Raw genomic sequence first — 20,339 nt, 5'->3', positions numbered from 1 at the left:
TCATCTGCTCACCAGCCATTGAGGCATTTAGACTGATTGTTACATTGCTGGGTTTGCTTGACCAGGTCCAGGTGTAAACGGCCCTTCAGCTGGAGACACTCTGCTCAATTGTACATTCTAAAAGCGTCTCGCTTACCCTCCAATCTCTCGTACCGCCCGTCTTAACTCATCGGCCAAGACCCGGATCAAGATCCCAAGATATCTCGGCGCACTCCCGCGAACCAACCGATCAAGAAGCCAAGCTTCGCCGAGACGAGAAACAAAGTTTCTCCGCGGCAACGAGCAAGCAATGTCCAAAACGTCCAAAGCGATGGAGTCCAGGGTCCTTGTTCATCTTGCCGCCCGTCTGTGATGCTGTGATTGGACACCGCGGGTCTTGTCATGCGCCTCTTAACGGGCCGCGAGAAGCGGCCAGCGGCTGCAGAAAATAGCATCGACTGGACCCGCGCGTCCAATGACGCTTCTGATTGGGACGGGCTATTCGGGCACCCTAGAGCCAAGCTTCCGTCCCATCATGACTTGCATCTGTAGTGGAAGGTTGAGAGATAGCCGCGAGTCCTTCTTCACATGTTGGTTCTTTGATTGACGTGTCTGTCAAGTTCATTTTGACAAGCAAATACCTTGCAAGCAACATGTATTCTTTAGGTGAGCCCATTGATTCCATAGCGCAAAGTTCCCGAGCTGTCGTTTACTCTACTTTCAAACCAAACCCTTCCAAGCCTACGGTGGTATTACAAGACATATATTCCCATTCCCTTCTTGAACCCTATACGCAGTATACGCAAAACACACCCAAAACGGGCTTCGCCTCTCGGCTACTTGGCAGGATCCTTGGGAGCTCCATCCATTGGGCTGCCAAGTCCACCACCGGCCACACCTGCTGCTGCCGCTGCCGCTGCAGACTCGAGGTGAGCGGCTCGGTCGACATCTGACGAACTGAGCCAGTACATGGACAGGAAGACCAGCAGGTGGAGCATTACGCAGTATGCTGCGAACAGGTTTCGGCTGGTGCGCGAGGCGAGAACCATACGCGTCAGCGAGTACACCACCCGCTCCGGAAGACTCATCCGTCTGTACGCTCGAGCAGATTCTCTGCCGCGGAATGCTGCGAATGGAGAAATGTTGGACTCATATGCCTTGCGATACCTGTCCAGAGCGATGCCAGGGTTTCCTGTCTCGCCAATCGACACTGTTGAGGGGTTTGGGTTTGCCCCGTATGCGGAGGACGTAGCTGCGCCGCCACCTCGGTTGTAGGTCGACACATATCTCGTCTTCTCGTACAGAGTCAGGTTGTCCTTTTGCAAAGCTGCAACTTCCTGGCGCAGCTGCGAGACTGTTCGGTGCGTGTCCGAAAGCTCTTGCTCCAGCTCCGTATTCTTCTTCTTGTAGCGGTCACGCTGGGCCGTGACCATGGGCAGCATGCCTGAGCCACCTCCGTATACTCGCTCGCCAGGCTCACCACCCATGCGGGGGTCCATGCCGCTGATAATGGACGATGTCGGCGAGATCCTGCCGCTCTTGCGACCAATTGTTCGGGTGACATATGTGCCAGCCACAGAGGCTCCTGACGGGAAAGCATTGGCGCCCTCCTCCTGGAGATTCTCTAGATCACTCTCCAACTTCTGGTTGAGGTTCTGAGACCGCTCTAGCTCAGCATTTGTCCTCGACAGCTCCTCCTGAAGATTCTCCAGGCGACTCTGTAGGTCATTGTGTGAAACACGAAGAACCGTCAGTTCATCACCAAGCTTCTTGTTTCGAGCCAAGAGAAGCCTCTCCAGAGAGTTGCCCTCCGCATCCCCTGACTCAAGATGCTCTCGTACTTCATCGTCGTCGCCCGTGGAGAACTCGATGCTCTTGAGGACTTCAAGTTCCTGCTTGATTTCATCGTAGTCGCCCCACTTCTGGACCTTGGCCTTTAGAGTGTCCCTCTCGCCCTTCAACTTGTTCACTTCCCTCTCAATGGATCGTAGTTTACCATCCAAGTCTCGCTTGAGACCTTCCTTCTCCACGCGTGCAGCTTCCAGCTTGCGAATCATAGACTGGTTCTCCGACCTCATGCGCATATAGCTGGGGTCATCTTCAAGGGAGGCTTCGGGCTGTGATTGAACTGAAGACTTGGCTTGCGCCAGCTCCAGTCTCATCTGCTCATTTCGGGCCTCGACTTCGGCAAGACGAGAGCTTGTGCGATCAAGGTCGGCATGAAGCATATCAAGCTCGGCGCTTGAGACCTGGCTACGCTGAGCCTCCTGGTCATCGCCATTCTTGCCCAATCGCTGGTTGACCTCGTAGCTTGCCCGCATCTCGGTCAACAATCGTTCTTGCTTCTCCAGCTTATCCTCCAATGCCTTCTCCTTGGACTCCCAGTTGTCCGTCTTTTCCTCTAGCACGGCGGTCCATGATGACTCGACTTCCTTCACTCGGCTGTCGAGGTTTTCCTCTAGTTCCTTTCGGGCAGATCGTTCGGTCTGTAGTCTTGATTCGGTCTCCTCTAACTGGGTCGTGAGATTTGTCACACTTTCCTGCAAACGCTGGTTCTCTTCGGTAATTTTTGGCAAGGTGTCCTCAGAGAGGAGCATCGAGTCGACTGAAGCCTCGAGGAGTGGATATGGATCGGGAGCGTCAGAGAACGAGGTATATGTCTGCAAGAATGCCGAGTTGACCGACTTGGAGTGGTTCGTAAGAAGGTCAATGAAGGTTTGGTACGCTACATCTGATTAGAATAATCCCATCATAAGGACGAATCGGTCGTACACTTGAGCAAGCCCTTGATCTCCGTAAGCTTGGTGGCATCATCGAGCTTGCGGAACTCTTTGGTCTTTTGCGCTAGTTCTTTGCGTTGTACCGTCGAGTCTCGCTGGTAGGCTACAATGTCGGATGCCGTATTGTCTAGATTGGAGACGAGGGAGGTGAGGTCGATGGCTGTCAGCAGAGTTAGTATCATGCATTGTGTGCTGAAGACTCTCTGATGCCGTACTCCTCCATGCTGAAATAGCATGCTGGAACTTGTTCTCTCCTTCGAAAGTAGGAGCCGCGGGGGCTTCGTTGGAAGTTGCCAGGGCGGCTTCTACGGCTGCGTCCGTCATGGCGTTGTCTGTCGTGGAGAATCAGGGGCGGCGCAGAGAGTGAATGGCCTTTACCGCCACGATGCTATGAGAACGAGTGTGTCGCAGTTGGTGCTTCCAGTAACTAGTCGTCAGGAGTCGCCGTTGACGTGGTCAAACTGGATCCATGAGATGGTGATTCCGGTGATGAGCTGAAGGAATGTGTTCCCTTGAACTTGGGGCCAGGTTGCTGGCGCGTCATCAAATGTCATTGGTTGAGCAAGCTGTCAGGCTGAGAATGCCAAGACCGACGCCACAGGGGTACGTTTGATCCCGCCACAGCCTTGCAGTTCAGCCACTTCTTATCACTCCACTTCCGGAAGCTCAGCAGCTGCAGCTACGTACTGTATCCACTCATGTCAACTTACGCCAGCCTAGAGTGGGCAGCTTGGACTCGCATCTTGTCTACACAACAAGTCAGCTTGTTTGTTACCTCGAGTTTGTTCAGATGATGCTGCCGACAAGACCGCCGCTATGACATCCGATGGCCCAGGCGACGGGCCTCCAGCTTCCAGCCTGGCGCTGAACACCCGCGAAGATGGACCCTACGTTCTGCGGACCTTACTTGATGAGGTACCGCTCTCCGCGGATGGCTCCCAGGACGACATCAAGATCAACTGCGTCGACTACCTAGGTGGGTGCTCATGCTACCCGTTCTTGTCGCATCTCCCTGCTAATCCAATCGTACACAGACTCGAACTTGTACGTCGGCACATCGGCCTCGGAGCTGCTTCACTTCGTCCAGATTCCCCCGACCCCAAAGACAAGTCCGGACAACCCGTTTACATCCTAGCCTCCCGATTATGCCCCCAATATGTGGAAACTCCAGGCACGCCAGCCTCGCGACCCGGTGTTCAGCAGATCTTGTTGCTGCCGCGCGTCGGCAAGGCATGCATCCTATGCAACTGGACCGTCACCTTCTACTCCCTCCCCGAGTTGAGCCCCGTTTTTGGATCGACGTTGGTTAAGAACTGTAGCTGGATTGGTGGCATCGACTTGAACGAACCTTTGCTTGATGATGGAAGCTCGGAAAGGAGCTCGGGAGTCACCATCCTCCTCTCTCTTATGCGGAAAATCCAGGTCGTCCGCGTTGGCGAAGACGCTCGTGCTTTCAAGGTGCGTTTCTGCGGTTCGTGTCTGACATTGGCTCTGCTGACATGTGCTAGAAAATTGACTTCTCGGGGAGCACTTTGTCAGTGCGCCGAGACTCGATCGCATGTGTGGCGGACTCCAAATCTTATGCGCTCATCGATGTGGAGCAACAACTCAAGATCCCCTTGATGAGTATCTCGTCGCTCGAAGAAACGACCCCACCCAGTGAAATCGGACATGCCCAGAGCATTGCCGCAGATACATCAAGCGGGATTCTTCGTAGCTCTTCTGCCGCCAGTCGCCCATCATCAGAGGCACTAGGTCATAGTCGGAGCACGAGTTTGGGAGGCTCAATTCTGGGAAGCATACGCCGGCAAGATCAACGCGGCAATGAGAGCGAGGATCCAATTGCCCGCAATGCTTCACCGCAGCCATCGACGAGTCCTAGACCCCCTATCGAAAGGACTTCTTCACCAAACCCTCCGTCACTAGATAAACCCCTTCCTGCTGCGCCTTCGCCTTCCGGCACTCCTGTCCCGCAAGCAGATCCGAGACCCAAACCGGGCTCAGTCTTCTTGAAGCCTCATATCACCTCTCCGACCCCAGACGAGTTTCTAATCGTCACTGGAACTAGTCCTCTTGAACCTGGAATTGGCATGTTTGTCAATCTTGATGGCGACCCCACCCGCCCAACACTCGAGTTTGCTAGATACCCAAGGGAAATTGTCGTTGATAGCCCGTCCACAGACTTGACATCGTCACAGTCAGGTCTACCGCCACAAGAAGAAGGTTATGTTTTGGCCTCAATGACTAAAGAACACGACAACGATCTGTACCATGGACTCGAAATTCAGCGACTTGATGCGGGCTCCGCGACACATCCACAGAAGCATTGGCTCACAGCCACCCAAGCCGGTCACGATGCGGTGTATGGCATCCGTTCGCTAGCTGGCAGCGAAGAGACACGGTTTGAAGAGATCGTAGACAGGTTATGTCAGAGGAGATACACTCCTTTCTCTGTCTCTCCATCGACCCCTGACCCGGCTTCAGCCTCCATCAAGTCTGTGGACTCGAGAACAGCATTATCGATAGAACAGCTGTCCAAAGAGAAGGAGCTTTTCGAAAGAAATATCGACTCTCAAGATGAAGAATCGCTACCAGAAGAGTGGGAAGCAAACCGCAACTCAGAAGGCGAAGAGTTTACCCGGCAACTCGCGAAAGCTGAAGCAAGAATAGCCGTCTGGAGTGGGAGTCGAATTTGGTGGGCGATCCGCAACCCTCTGCTCATTCAACTTGATGCTGCTCTGGAGGCAGCATGCCCAGGAAAGGTTCTCAGTCCATGTGACTTGGATAGGCGAGCTATTTTTGTTGCTCTCAATCAGATCCGGGGACAGGAAGCCCGGACGGAATTGGAGTTCCTGACTCTGGGATATATACGACAAAAGGCCGGGATCCTACTTCTAGTGAACATGCTCAAGTCTCCTGATGACAAAAAGTTTACAGAGTCAGAGATCAAGGCGCTTGAGGAGGTCCTGGTTGAGAGCAGCCTTGACCCGAGAGTGGTATTATCACTGATCCCCAGCATCCGGAACGAAATCATCGAAGGTCAGCGTGGAATCTGGATCTGCGGTGGAGTGAGAAAGACAGCAGATGCCTACCTACGAAGCAGAGATTTCGAGGTGACAGCTAAGGACGGCATTGGAACTCTGGAACCTATGACGATGCACTTCCTCCGACGATACCTCGGTACGTGGCGAAAACGAAAGGGATTTGGTAGCGTTGCCGATGAGCGAGAGGTGTTCCACACGGTTGACGCTGCCTTGTTACTCGTTCTACTCGAGATCGATCAACATTCTCCCAAGGGACTGGGCAAAGGCGGCGTTGTCCGTTCGGAGCTGTACGAAGTGGTGGACAAGGGCGTCGACTGCTTCGACCGTGCCGTGGGCCTGCTTGAGTCCTACCGCCGCCTGTTCGTCCTTAGTCGACTGTACCAGAGCCGCAAGATGTCTAGCGATGTGCTAGCTACATGGAGGCGGATCATTGAAGGGGAGACAGACGTTGGCCAGGAACTCCGCGACGGCGAACAACGAGTTCGTGAATATCTTACCAAGATTAGCAACCAAGCTCTCGTCCAAGAGTATGGTGTATGGCTGGCCAACCGCAACCCAAAGCTCGGCGTTCAGGTCTTTGCCGAGGACAAGGGACGAGCACCCAAGTTTGAGCCGGCACAAGTGGTTGAGATTCTACGGGAAGAAGCGCCAGAAGCAGTCAAGTACTATCTTGAACATTTGGTATTTGGCAAGGGGCATACCACTTACATCAACGACCTCATGGCCTACTACCTCGACGTCGTCGTGACAGACCTTGAGTCGTCGTCTGTCAGCCGAGACATTGTGAGGGCAACGTACGCGGCATATCGGGCGCTGCAAGCCCCGAAGCCTTCGTACAGCCACTTCCTTCGGGATAATGCCCCGGACGACAATGAGGTTTGGCACAGCCGTCTGCGGCTGCTACAACTTCTGGGAGATGCGCATGACTATGATGCTGCGGCAATCAGAGATCGCATCTCTACTCTACCAGATGACCTGCTTGTTCCCGAGACCATCATCCTTGCTGGCCGCGAACAGAAACATGACGACGCCCTCCGTCTCTTGATCCACAACCTTGGCGATTACGACACAGCCGTCTCGTACTGCCTCCGAGGAGGAGCTAAAACCTCGGGCGCCGCCCCTGCTGAGCGACCCTCGATTGAGGAGCAACACCGCCTCTTTCACGTTGTACTCCGCGAGTTCCTCGCGATAGAGGATGCCAGCGACCGTGTAGAACAGACGGGTGCCCTGTTGGAACGCTTCGGTGGGTGGTTTGAGATCGACGAGGTCCTGGGACTCATCCCAGATGACTGGTCGGTCGACATCGTTGCAGGCTTCCTTGTTGGAGCACTCAAGCGTCTTGTCGGCGAGCGACGCGAGACTATGCTTACGAGAGCGCTCAGCGGGGCAGAGAACTTGCGAGTGAATTATGATCTTGTGGTCAAGATAGAGGAGAAAGGACCAAGTGTTGAGGCGCCCAATTGACGAGCCAATTGCAGGGAGCTGGGCTGCCATTTTAATATAGATGATATGATGTGATGGGTGGAAGAGAAGGATTTCTTGGCGGATTTGTGTACAGTCGAGGTATATTCAACCCATTCAACGGCCATGTCCAGCTATGATGATGTTTGCTTTGATCTCTTACGATACATTGACCGGTCATGTTCAGGTCTAGCTACAATCCTACACCGTCTTTCTACCTCTGTTACATGGCCCATTTACTATGCTTAGTCTAACTCCTCCGTCGATCCATGGCGTCTTGTGTTCTGGGTCAATCTCACGCCCCCTCACGACCGCCATGCTCCGCCCCAATGCTGCGGGCGGTAGTGAGACGCGCAAGCGGGCAGAGAACCAATCACCCAGGGCTAATGAACAGAGGCCGTACGGCATTGTCTTGCTCCGCCACGGGTGATACCGAGGGTTCCGGGTGTTGCGAGGGGTCTGTGGTCGTGGGTATAAATGAGCCTCTCAACCCCCTTTTTTCCCTTCTCGCTATTCCACCACTTGACGAACCGAGTCTCCCTCACGATGTCGAAATCCACTTGAGCGAAGCGACGACGAGCCATCTCTTCCTCACGGTGACGTCGTCTTCTCTGTCGGTATCCCACGGTCTCTCCTCGCCGTTGCAGTCCCTCTCCCAGATCCTCTCGACCTCGAGCCCGACCTCCTTCAACGCCTCGGCAGCGTAAAAGCCACGCATCTTTTCCCGACCCGTATGGAATCCAGCGACGACCCAGCAACGAGCATCAGGTGTACGCCGTAGGAAGAAGGCGATGGAGCGGTGAAGGTTGGCGTGCTGCCAGGGCATCCAGAGACAGTCGGCGACAATAACACGGTCGAAAGCGTGTTGGTTGGAAGAGCTTAGGGAATCTGTCAACTCGCCCCACGAATGACCCTCGACGACGATGGACGATGTCGGAGTTACTACTTCGGGGGACGGTGAGAGGGATGGTTGGATGTTGCGGGCGACGTTTGTGCGGAGCGTCTTGAGGACGGGTTCAGCTGGATAATCAGTCACGACGACTCTCTTGGCGCCCAACAACCCTCCCATGATGCTAGGAAGCGCAGTTCCAGCACCGAGCTCAAGTGTATCCAACCCCTTGACGTCAAACGAAAGACTATCCTGCGCCTCGCGGGGTTTTTCGAGGGGAACACCCAACGAGTCAGCCTCGATGAACTCGGCGAGCAGGAGAGATGCGTTCCAGAGGTAATGAGAAAAGAGCTTGCGGTCGTCCTCCTTGACGGGGTCGGCGAGGTCGATGAGGAGAGTCTTGGGGAGGTGCGGCGATGCATACGAGAGGGAGTGCTCTGCGTCGCCGTGCTGGTTGGTGATGTCGTCGGGGAAGATGACGCCGAGGGCCGTGGAGAGGTAGTCTTCTGGCTGGTCGGCGGTTTCTCCCTTGAGGGAGATTCTCCAGGTGAGGGACATTTTTTTTTGTGATGAATGCCTTGTATGTGTATCTCTTGTATGAGATGTGATGTTTTTGGTGTTGATGCCTAACCAGCTCACGCGAGCACCTTGATGACTCCCCGAGAACCACTTGGTCTCACAAAACAGACTTGAGAATGAAGAAGTAAGTCCGTCTAGTGTGACAAGACAGGGATCTTTAAAGAGAGATGAGTTGCAACTGTTGAAGTGCAAGAGTTGAGTGAGTGAGCGACAGCGCAGTATGGGCAGATATCTAGTTATCGATCGATCTGGTGGGGCAAACGCAACCTTTCCATCGATGGAACTAGAAAATTTGCCAAGTCCGACCGCTTTTCACTGAGTAACACGGATGCCAACATGAGTCGAGGCCACGAGTTTCTCTTTAATTAAGGGTTTGAAATTATTATCATGTTTTGGCGTCTCTCTTGAGTGAGTAAACATGTTGTTTGTGTGGGCAACGTCCCGTCTTCAGAGTCTAAACCACCCTTGATATCCAAACTCCATGGGCAACTAAAGCAATCGTGACCAATCCTTTCCTCTACAAATCTTGTAATATAGGACCTCTGACGGTAGTATACATACCTTATACAGAGTTGGAGTTGTCGGCACACGACCAAGCCGCCGCCCCTTTCGTCTCCTTGAAAGCCTTGATAACCCCAACAACAGTCCCATACGTCCCAGCAACTGTAAGAAACATTCCAGAGACGACGACAAACACAGCTACACAGGCCTGGACACTCCATCCGATAGTCCTTCCCCCGGAACGGCCACTGCTCCAGTTGTCGTACAGCCACATGCATCCCATCGGCTGGAAGCACATGAGCGTCCCTAGGAGGGCTCCCACGAGGGACACGAGGGCATGGAAGATGGGGATACCGCTGGCGATGGCGTAGGCGCTTAAAGAGACTGTGAATGTGCAGCTGAGCCAGCATGCCCAGTGGGTGAATGTGTTGGCGGTTAGATGCCTCGAGCCGCGGAGGAAGCGGATAAACGGGTACTTGCTTGCGGCCTGTGACTCTTAGCAATTTCCCCCTTACAAGTTGACTCTTGTTTACTTACGTGGGCATTGATGGTTGCACCAGCAAGAAGACCAGGGAGAGCAAGTCCATAAGCAATCTTCTTGATAACAGGCCCCGCAGAACCCAAAGCCGGCGAAGCAACATAAGAACCACAGTAGTAGTACACCATGATGCCGATGATGATGTACGTAGCAGTGACGGTCGACTGGCAGAGTACCAATGCCTTTGTGTACTGCCTCGGATCCCGCATCTCGGCCGCGATGGGGAAGAAGAGCGGCGTGCCGGCGTAGGCAAACACAAAGGTGCAGATGGCAGAGATGGCGTCGGCAAAGCTGGGATTGTTGGAGAGCTTGTAGTCGGACACCCAGACTCCCTCCTGGGGGGCTTCTGAGGGACGGTCTTGGACTGCTGCGGCGATGGTGACGATGTAGACTGACGAGTTATAGTTGGCATGGGTGTATCAGGGGTTATGGTTGGGGTTTACTTGCCTGCGATCGTGAGGGAGATTACACCGCCCCAGGCAAGCCAGCTTATATTTGCCAGAGTTCGGATACTACTGCAAGCAAAGACTGCGATGGAGGATACGGCGACAAACACGGCGGTGCAGGCTCCGTGAGTCGACATGGCGTTCAAGCTGATCGAGATGCCAAGAATCCCCGACGCAGCAACAAAGATGGTATCTATACTACATTAGTTAAGTCATATAATTAATGAAGGACTCTGACTCACACAGAACAAACGCAACGCCGAGGAACTCTCGCCCAACTTTACCAAACATGAGACCAGCGGCATCATCAATGCCCCAGATCTCTCGATGCCTTAACTTAAACATGCCAATCACGTAGTCCGACCAGCTCGTCAGAGCAGCCACAGTCAAGAGACAGATGATGCCCGGGATGATGCCCAGCGCGTCAAACGCGGACGGGATCGAGAGGACGCCGAGGCCGATCTGGGACTTCATCATGAGTGCAGCCGAGCCAAGCCATCCGACCTACTTATGATTAGTTCTTGTTAAGGGATAGTAAATACGGGATATGCACGTCGCGGTAGTTGGGTCCTTTCTCTGTAATGTTGCCAAAGACTGCGTCGTGGGCGACCGTAGGATCGTTGTCGACTTCCCCCGCTCCGGAAGGCAGAGTGGCGAGTCCCTCCTCTGTGTCTTCTTTGCTACCTCTCATTGTGCTGACAGTGTCGTGTAGTAATAGGTTGTTGTACAGTACAGAAACTTGGTGTTGTCGTCCAGACACCTGCGTATAAAGACTACCAAGATTCGATTAAGGAAACATAGCCGTGTGGCAGACATGACAGCAAACGGCAGACATGTATCTTTTATACCTGGGCCTTATCATCCAAAGGCCATATCCAAAGGGATTCAGTTGCATCACCATGCACGCCCATTACCGCCTCAGCGAACCTTGTTCTACAATCTCCTATGTTTTCCCTTGTGATGGATAAGAAGGGGCCCTGATCATGTGCCTCCTATTGACTAGAGGAGGGGATATGCAGGTTTGAAAGCTTAGATTGAACCCCCAGTCAACTATCCTACTCGTCGACTCCGCCTTCTCACGTTTCCCTTCTTCATACCCAAGATTCTCTAAACAAGGCATCTCATATATCTTTGAGGGGTTTGGGAAGAGTTGATCATAGAGATTGTATAGTGTCTAGCCATCAAGGATATCGGTTGATATACAATTACATGTTCTCGGCGAAATTGACCGTCTCATGGTCACGCGACAATGACTTGTTCTCTGTTATCAGGGTCAACGACCATAAACTCTAAGCTTGCCAGGTGACGCCTACAATATGCACCTCCTATCACGTGGAAACCAATCTCTGGGGGAATGATCCATCTGGAAGACCAGGAATTAATTGAGCATCATAGTTGAAAGAGGGACTGTTTTGTGCTGGTGTCTTTCAGGGGTCGAGATATGGCTTCACTTCGCTCAAGCACGTTCATGCATGCGTAAGTAAGCTGGTGTGAATGGAGACGAAACTAGAGCCTCGAGGCAATTGGATTAAACACTCTATCTAGTTGCTTACGAAATTCCAAAATATCTACTACATTAGAGGTCAAGACCATCAGGAGACCCCTATTCAAAATCAATAAAGCATCACCTGCTTTGCCTCGGTTCACCAACAAGCACAGTTTACCTTGGGAACCTCAAGCTCAACAATACATCTATACTCAGCTTACGTATCCTCAAGAATCACATTGAATGAGCCAAATTGTGTTGAGCATTGTACATTATCATTCATCACTATATCAGGTTGATGTTCCCTCCGATATGTGGTCCCCTTTCCATCACAACTCCTTTGCAAGTCCTCCTCCATTAATATACACCACCCCCATATTGCGTTCCAGCTCTGCCGAGCAATGCATAAAAACTAGTCATGTCAGACAAGCCCCGAGAAGCCATGTAGACAACAACATATGCAAAACAAAGACCCAGGTCCATTCAGAAAGTGATTTGTCAAAAATCGTCCATTATCATCAAGCCATCAGATCGAGTTGTCGGGAGATGCCAGTCCCAACAGAAAGAAAAAGTCCGAAAAGACAAGAACGAATAAAACAGGGGTATCGATGCGTCAACTCCCGGCGCAGCAAACAAAAGCCCAATAATCCAAAGGGAGTGTTTTCCCTTTCCTGTCGTCCCATCCCGATTGTCATGAATAAAAATGTGTCCCGATCCAGAACCCGTCATAAATAGTAGTAGTAGTAGTAGTCCGTACCCGTCCGGATATTCCTTTGCTCTAGTACAGTTCGCGTGCGCCGCCCTTGCCATGCCTTGCCTAGCCTAGCCTTTTTTGTAAACAGTTTTCTGTTGCGTGTGCTTGAAGAAAGGGAGTGTTGTTGGTTTCATAAGGTAGATGTTGATGTGTCGAGGTCATTAAACGGTCGTGGTGCTGCTGGCAAGCATCTGCTGCATCTCGTGGAGTTGCTCGGCAGTAGGGTCGTCAGAGATCCAGGGGCCCTTCTCCTCATCCGTGGCACCGTGGAAGCCGGCGGCTCGCTTGAGGGTCTGGACATCGAGATCCGTGACGTAGGACTTGCCATCAGACAAGGGGATGCGCACCTCGTGGTCGGTCGAGAGCATCATGTCGTCCTTGGCAAGGCGACGGGGACCATCAAAGACGGCCATGACTCGCTTCTTCATGGTCATCTGGCCCTTGTCGAAGCCCCATGAAGAAGGATAATCGCGACGGTTCTTGCGACTGCGCGTCTTGGTCGTCAGGGTAACACCACCTCGAGAGTGGGTGACGCCCCGAGACTTCTGAACACCGTTGGGAGGGTTGCCCTTCTTGCGGGTGGTGGGAGACGTGTTGGTTCGTGGCGAGTTATCCTCGTCCTCATCACCAGTGTCGGCCTCCTCATCGTCATCCTGAGTCATGGTGGCCTCGGTAGTAGTGGGGAGGTTGTTCTTCTCCAGAGTCATGTGAACATCCTTGTCGTTCTCAACCTCAGCCAGGCGCTTGGCGTTGATAGCCTCGGCAGGATCCTCCTGTTGGACAATGCGCAGGACACAGTCGTCAAGATGCTCATAAAAGTCCTGGGCGTTGGAGAAGGTCTGAGAGCAAGTGCTACACTTGCCAGTGGCATCGGGAGCATAGCCGGTGAGCTTCTTGGCAGCATTGGCACCAGTCGAAGACTTCTTGCGGCTGTTGGGGGGGTCTGCTCAACACCGTGAACAGCAGTCAGGTGGCGCTTGAAGACGTCGGCGCGGTTGAACGACTTCTCCGCGGCTGATCCGGATCCAGGGCAGAAGCCGCAGACCATGGTGCCCTTGTAGTGAGTGAGAGTGTGGCGGTTCTTGTCGTACTTGCGAGCAAAGCCCTTGGTGTGGTACTCGCAGGTCTGGATGGGGCACTTCTCGGGGCGCTCGTTCTGGTGTGTGAGCATGTGCGCCTTGAGGTCCTTGAAGGTCTTGCCACAGTCGGGCCAGGTGCATCGCTGCTTCTCCTTGGACTCATTGTCGCTGTACTCGCCAGGCGTAGGGGGGACAAACTGGCTCATGCTAGGGGCGCGGACGTGGTTGTCGATGGGGGCACCGTAGGGGCTGCTGGGGAAGGCGGATTGGAAGGTACCGTTGTGGAGGAAGGGCGAGGAGCTGTTGGTCCTCATCATATGAGGCTGTGGGGACGAGGAAGACACAGAGGGAGAGGTGGGATAGGTGTGGTTGGGCTGTTGGAAGTGAGTATCATAGGAAGGGATTCCCATGGGAGGTCGGGTAATCTCAGGCTGAATGAGAGTAGGATCTATCATGGAAGGTGCATGGTCAGCAAGCAGAGTCCAAGTCTGAGTGTGAGACTGAGAAACAGTTGTGGTGGAGTTGTTGATGTGAAAGCGAGAGCGAGGGTGGGAGAGGGGGGACGATGACAGCTGCAGCACCCTGGACTGGGATCCATTGGAGCTAAGCCCAAACGAGGTTTCCAGCTGGCCACTGCCGTGAGAAAAGCAAGCAATGTCGCGTATCGATGGCGGCGGAGGGGGACAGTCAAGTGCCGATTGGGTTGATGGGTGAAATGTCTCAGTTGGACAAGCAGGCGACGGGCTAAGCCGCCGTCGCTTGCAAGACGAGGCCAGGTACGGAGAAGACGTTGACACTGGCACCGACAATGATGTGACCGAGGTGGATGTGGACGTGGATGTGGATGCCGCAGTGGAGGGGACGGGGCTGGAAGAGGCAGGGGACGACACGGCCAAGAGACAGGATGAGGAAAGGGCAAGATGGGGATCGACACCCTTCAGCTCGCCTTGCACCGCTTGGAGAGCCGACGACGTGGTAGAGACAGACGCAGTTCGACACGTCGACCCGGCATGTCCAAGAGAGCAAGGATCTGAGGGAGCTAGGGCATGGTGGTGGTGGGGAACATGAGGCCTCGGGCTGGGGCTCTGCCTGTGCCTGTGCCTCTCGGTCTGCCAATGCCCTTGCGAGGCAGGGAAACGGGAGCGCCGAGCGCTTCCAAGCGAGGAATTGGACAATGATAGTAACTTACCGACGAAGCCCTTTGCCGCAGGGAAGTCAAAGTTGAGCTCCTCCATGCCGGGCCCAGCAAACGAAGCGAAATCGGCCCCGGTCATGAAGTCGCTGCCCACAATAGCTGGTTGTACTCCGAGGCCTTGGGGCGCCCACTCGGGCACAGCACCCATCTGGCCGTGGTTGGACTGGGGCGATCCAATCGCCGAAGATGCGGCCGAGGGAGCAGAGGCCGTCGAAAGGCTAGACGAAGAGAGTCTCATGTCCGACTCGTCCGTGTACATGCCCGGCGAAGCCCGGCTGTTGAGCATGTAATTGGGAGCCTCGGCGTACAGAGGCTGTTCGACAAAGCCCATCGATGAGGCGAATGCGTCCTGGCCGGCAGTCTGCTGAAAGCTGAAGGCATCCGCGGGGATGCTAACGTCCATGGGGCCGGTGGTGAAGACGGCCTGGGCACCAGAGTGGTCCGGATACCGGCCGAACTCGTCCGAGGAGTCGGTCTGGTGAGCAAACATGGCGAAGGGTTGCTCTGTCAAGGATGTCATGGTGTGTTGATCGAAGAGGCGAGATAGAGAAGCGTAGGGATAGGCGAAAGACCCGATGTGGGCTTGTTCGAGGCGAAGGCGAAGACGGGCTTGAAGCGACGGAAGCTCAAGCTCGGGAAGCGATCACCTTTATCTAGAGTCGCAGCACCAGGCAAATGTCAGATTCGGAGCTCCAGGCAGAGCAGAAGAGGATATGTTGCAGGTGTCCAGAGTATGGATCAGATGTCATATTCCCGGGGAAGCTCACCTGCACTTCGCATTCCAGAGACGGAGTGAGGCTTGGTGTGAGTCGACGTCTCGCAGGGTCCAAGATGTTTCTGGTGGATATGGACGTGGACGTGGACACAACGGACAAGGTACCTATTATGGTCGACTGATGGGACTTTTATCCAGTTGACGACCTTGGTGGCTTGGAATCCTGTTGCTCAAACCAAAGTGAATAGGTGAGCAATACTGTGTATGTCTGCGCTGTTGAGGGCGAAGCGTGGTGCCGGTGGTGGCGGGTAGGCGAGAGGAACACTGATGGTGAGGGAACCTCTTTTATCTCTTGTTGTCGTCAAGACGTGCAAGAGTCAAGAGATGGTGTTGTTCGTAGAGAACAATGTCGTGATGATAGGACCGGTAGAGGTTATAGAGCAACGAACTCTTCCTGGACCCAAGGAACGGGTTGGGGGCTGCCAAAGTAGATATAGACAAGGCACCACTGCAACCTGCATCCGGGCCCCGTCCGCAACGGATCGGCTCTCTCCAGTTGGAGTGATGGAGACGAGCTTGAGCCCACGACAAGAGGAGGCTGCTGGGGTAGACGAGCCCAGAGGAGAGACGGACAGGCCTGGTACATTGGTACACTGGTAGGGCAGGGCCTAGTGGAAGTAGGGATCAGGGGGGAGGGTGAGCCCACGCCCCATTCGCCAGACAGCCAAAGCCCATCTGCCCAGGCGACGAGGGTGTGTATGCGTGCATGTGTGTGTGTGGTTGCAGGGGCGCAGCCGTGTCAATAATAGAGTTGTGTGGGTGACTTGAGTGAGAAGACAAGGCCAAAAACTAAGGTCAAAGTGGTGGCAGAGGTCCAGCGCCAGACAGCGCCAGCCTCGAAATAGGAACCAGGGTATCCGTACAGAGACATTTAGTTGCAGAAAAAAGTTACTCACGAGAATGCCGTGCCGTGCCTTCAAGTCAGTTCCAGACTCGGTATTGAATGGCAGCAGTGTCTGGGGGTCCTTGACATGGGTTTCGGGAGAATCATGGAGGGGGAAGAGACAGAGGTTGAGGCGTGTCGCCTCCCGTCTGTCTGGTCTGTCTGGTTTGTCTGATGAGACTCGTGAGATCAACTCGTCCTGTCGGGACATGGCAACCCGTCTGCCAGGACAGCAACTCCCTGCGCCGCCTGCCTACTTCTGGTGACTCGACGTCCGGCTGAGGCCATTCCAAAGGGGAGCATCTCGAAAAAGGCGGATGTTACAGAGCATCGCGAGGTAAGAGAAGAGAAACCCACGGATACGGAGACGGGGTGTGTGCCCTGACGACCGAGGCGTGCGCCGCGGACACAATTGATCTGCCCATGGAGGGTGGATAGACCTGGCTCCGAAGTACTGATACAAGACAAGCAGGCCTCCCGGCATGCCAGGGCCGCGGCTTGGCTCTCTAACAGGGCAACTCGCAGGGATTCACAGAGGCAATGGCTCTGACCGGGGGCGCTCTGCCAAAGTCTCAGTACAAAGAAGCAAGTACTCCTTGGAGGCGGACCAGGGGGGCAGACAGCAAATCCTCGCCCAAATCGATTGTCAGTGGGACTGTCTCCATCCGCAGTCGATGGTCCCACAGCCGCCTTTCCCATCTTCAGGGGTCCCCAAGTCAATCCCGCGTCACGGGCGGCCCAATCTGTATAGCAGGTACCTGGCCGTCGAGCGCCTGGTACCTCTCGTCTCCTGCCGGCCCAGGTCTTCCGCCTTCCGTGGGTGTGCGTGTTGCGGGATGAAGTTGTCTCTCAAGCTCATTCATGGCACTGTCTGTATGCTGGTAAACGGCCAGAATAACCGCCATAGCAAGGGAAATTCGAGTATTTGGCCCAGTCGAGTTAGGATAGAAGCTTAACCCAAATCAAAAGAATGAAGAAAGGACGGGGATGGAGCTCAAACCTTAAGGACATTCTCCCCTCGTCCGCCCTCCATGGTCCGCCATGATCCGCCTGATGCTTGCTGCTTGCTTGCTTGCCTTGCCTGGTGTTTGTCTTTGTTGACCCCTCCTCCTCCTCCTCCTCACCGTCATCATCAACCATCATCGTCTTCCATTCCCCTCCCTGCCCTCCCTTCTGCTGCCCCCCATCCCAATGCAACCTCTAACTGGCCCCCCGTCGGTTGTCCATGGACTATCTGTCTGATCTGACATGGACCAGCCCGTCGGTGAGCGCCAGGTATCGAGTCTCGAATTGATGAAATTGACTTTTTAATGTCCGCGACGCTGCATCCATTGCCGTCTGCACCGGCCAACCGTTCAAGTCTGGCGTTGCGAGTGTGTCGCCGCCACGAGGCCAGTCTGTACTGTAGTCCCAGGTACTGTGGCCTGACGTTAGCCACGCACAACGTTTTCTTCCATTCTCTGACTGCGCTGCTTCCGACGTCACATGCGCAGCATTCCTCACTCTCCCGAAATCAACTTACACATACATAATTCTAATCGGCTTCAGGGTAAGTATCAGGCATCCCGCGTCTGCAAGCCCCTCCCCAGAACGTGGTGAAGGAGGCTTTGCCCACCAGGTGGTGGAGGCTCTAGTGCCCTAGCTCGAGGGGATATTTTTATCCATGGATCCCAAGTTATGTAGCCCCCTGTCCTAGGGCTCGAAGGGTGCGTTGTGCTGCTGCGGTGTGCTGTGCTGTGCCTCTCGTCCTTGCCGATATGCAGGCGCGGGTGCTGTGCAAGATGTCTCCCATCGCTGGGACCAATCCGATGCCTCGGTTGCAGGAAGCCCAAATCGGCCCCGAGCTCCAGAGGCACAGCCCGGCCTCGCCCGTCTTGCCCCTGTCCTGTCTGCTTCCTCTTGCCCCATCTCCCCCTGTCGAAACGTTTCCTGATCACCGTTGCTCGTGGCCGCCTGGTCGCTGCTCGTTTCTCGTTGGCTCTCAGTCGAATCTCCCGGGGAAAGCGTCTCGGGCATCTCATTCATCCCTCTGCTATTCCCAATTTGGTCACTCGTGTCTGGGGCCTTGCGCTCCCGGAAGATCACTGATGTCAATGACTGCCCCATATGAATCTCTTGCACTTTGACGGTCGACATGCTTGTCAATCTCCTTGCGCTTAGCCCAACTAGTCGAACGCCCCCAGATCTCTATCAACATCCAACGTCTTTGCTCTGTGGTTGTTGCTGTTGGCGCGTGTTTCATCCCGAACTATTGTCCCCATAATCTCCATCTCACCATCTCACTCCAGAAGCTCTGTCGAACAAAATTGTCCGGCCACCTAGCATGACGCCGACATGCGTTCTCCACATGGCGCCGACTCAACTCGGCGCGCAACGAGAAAAATATCGGAATGCCAACGGCCGAGGCGGTGGAGACGGGCCATTGAGGGCTCCATGATGGGAATAATCAGAGAAATGGGCTCCAAATATCTGCATTTCCGAGCCTTTCTGTGCTCTTGTCGGTGGGAAAACCGCTCGGTGAGATCCTCCACGGCACGACTGGGTTGCGCACTCGCCCTCTGGTGCTACAAGAGCGGCTCACACCGTGGTGGTCCACATATCGACCTCCGGCCCAGATTGCAAAAAGAGCAGCGACTGTTTGACCAAAGGCGTATCGTTTCACCAGAGTCATCCGAGGGAACTCTCCTAGTGAATGTGACACGGAGCACAAGAGTGAGTGCTGGCAGTTAAGTCAAGCTTGTTCTCACAGGCGGCCGCCCATATTACCAAGGCCCCAGAAGATAGAAGGTAGAAGCCACATTCCATGCCTCGCAGCAAACTCTGGACGCAATAGGAGTTGCCAATGCTGAGATATCGACTTGTTGGCTCTCAGACAGCAATTAGATGATGCAAATCCTCTCGCCCGGAGACCCTTGTGGCGCCGGGGCTTACACCGTTTGAGGTTGGAGATGCCCCCGCCTCTGAGCGCCATGTCCGGCACTGCGTGCTGGAGCTCGAGGTGAAACGGTAAAAGACGCCTTGAGAAGGTTGAATCCCAAGCCTCATCCCCCACCAGGTCCTCCCACCGCATGTTGTGCAGAGTTCCTGCGTTTGGCGGCGGCGGTGATGGTTCGAGTCTCGGAGCCGCAACCGGTCTAGCGCGGGCTGAGCCATTGTTGATGGGCATGTGCCTCTTGTTGGATGCCGTGCGCCAACACCCCTCGCCCACTGGGCATCCACCCAATCGTAGAGGGCCTGTCAGTCAAGTGGTTGAGGTTTAAAAAAAGAAGCGGGATGGCTGTGCAACGCATGTCTGGTTGTTCGATCAATCCTCGATAATACATATGCAGCGCACCCAAGAGAGGACTCCAATCATGAAAGCATTGGGCGAGTTCATGTAGGAAGAATGATGGGCGTCAGTAACATCCTACCGAGAGTGTTCTTATTGCCAGCCATTCATGGATGCATTCCTCTCTCCCAGCGAGTCAGGAGGTACCGGATGTATGGATGTAATGAAATCCATGGCCTCGCAGTATTTGCGGTCGCCTTGTCGTCGCATCTCATCGTATCGCGTTTCCGCTTAAGCATTTCCATTAGCGCTTGTCATATCGAGCGCCTGTGAAAGCTTCAACGTCATAGGCGGTAGGTAGTGCGCAGGCCAGTGCTCGGTACATGGAGCACAAGAAAGGCGTAGTAAGGGATAGGCAGTTCACCTACCCAACTGGGTAACCTTTCTCGACGATTCAAATGCTGCCGTCGGGCAAGGCAGCCGTCTCTCCGATGCAGACTCGGCTGCCTACCCAGGTAGGTCACATCGGGATTGCTGCCTGGGTACGGAGTATGGTTCCATTGAGATCCCAGGATTGAGCAGTGCACAGTCTCTCGGTCAGAGGTTGGGAGCAACACCTTGCTGATCAGAGAGTCATTGAATCGAATGGGCTATGGCGTATGGCTTCTGCCGCGGTGTTGGT

At 54.3% G+C, this 20,339-nt stretch overlaps 6 protein-coding genes across 6 annotated transcripts; 1 reads left to right on the top strand and 5 right to left on the bottom strand.

Annotated features, from left to right (window-relative positions):
- Window positions 1-815: 815 nt before the first annotated feature.
- On the bottom strand, window positions 816-3,083 carry MRS44_014643 (uncharacterized protein; the record flags this gene model as incomplete). Its single annotated transcript, XM_046277201.2, has 3 exons — window positions 816-2,704; window positions 2,752-2,919; window positions 2,975-3,083. 3 exons carry the CDS (start codon window positions 3,081-3,083, stop codon window positions 816-818), a joined length of 2,166 nt encoding a protein of 721 aa, XP_046127732.1.
- A 492-nt stretch (window positions 3,084-3,575) lies between these two features.
- On the top strand, window positions 3,576-7,267 carry MRS44_014642 (uncharacterized protein; the record flags this gene model as incomplete). The annotated part of the gene is made up of 3 exons (XM_065618494.1): window positions 3,576-3,735; window positions 3,847-4,217; window positions 4,268-7,267. 3 exons carry the CDS (start codon window positions 3,576-3,578, stop codon window positions 7,265-7,267), a joined length of 3,531 nt encoding a protein of 1,176 aa, XP_065474566.1.
- A 538-nt stretch (window positions 7,268-7,805) lies between these two features.
- Window positions 7,806-8,711, bottom strand: MRS44_014641 (uncharacterized protein; the record flags this gene model as incomplete). Its single annotated transcript, XM_046284628.2, has 1 exon — window positions 7,806-8,711. The coding sequence occupies one exon, from the start codon at window positions 8,709-8,711 to the stop codon at window positions 7,806-7,808; it is 906 nt and encodes a 301-aa protein (XP_046127730.1).
- A 583-nt stretch (window positions 8,712-9,294) lies between these two features.
- On the bottom strand, window positions 9,295-10,908 carry MRS44_014640 (uncharacterized protein; the record flags this gene model as incomplete). The annotated part of the gene is made up of 5 exons (XM_065618493.1): window positions 9,295-9,720; window positions 9,771-10,162; window positions 10,243-10,410; window positions 10,460-10,721; window positions 10,771-10,908. The coding sequence occupies 5 exons, from the start codon at window positions 10,906-10,908 to the stop codon at window positions 9,295-9,297; spliced, it is 1,386 nt and encodes a 461-aa protein (XP_065474565.1).
- Window positions 10,909-12,618: 1,710 nt separating this feature from the next.
- MRS44_014639 (uncharacterized protein) lies at window positions 12,619-15,251 on the bottom strand (the record flags this gene model as incomplete). Its single annotated transcript, XM_065618492.1, has 2 exons — window positions 12,619-13,387; window positions 13,462-15,251. The coding sequence occupies 2 exons, from the start codon at window positions 15,249-15,251 to the stop codon at window positions 12,619-12,621; spliced, it is 2,559 nt and encodes an 852-aa protein (XP_065474564.1).
- A 2,830-nt stretch (window positions 15,252-18,081) lies between these two features.
- MRS44_014638 (uncharacterized protein) lies at window positions 18,082-18,525 on the bottom strand (the record flags this gene model as incomplete). Its single annotated transcript, XM_065618491.1, has 1 exon — window positions 18,082-18,525. One exon carries the CDS (start codon window positions 18,523-18,525, stop codon window positions 18,082-18,084), a length of 444 nt encoding a protein of 147 aa, XP_065474563.1.
- Between the last annotated feature and the right edge of the window lie 1,814 nt (window positions 18,526-20,339).

This window comes from Fusarium solani, assembly GCF_023522795.1.
Source record: "Fusarium solani strain SB1 chromosome Unknown bctg00000010, whole genome shotgun sequence".
In the NCBI taxonomy this organism is placed as follows: Eukaryota; Fungi; Ascomycota; class Sordariomycetes; order Hypocreales; family Nectriaceae; genus Fusarium; species Fusarium solani.
The sequence above is the reverse complement of the archived record's forward strand: the minus strand, read 5'-3'. Positions and strand labels throughout refer to the sequence as shown.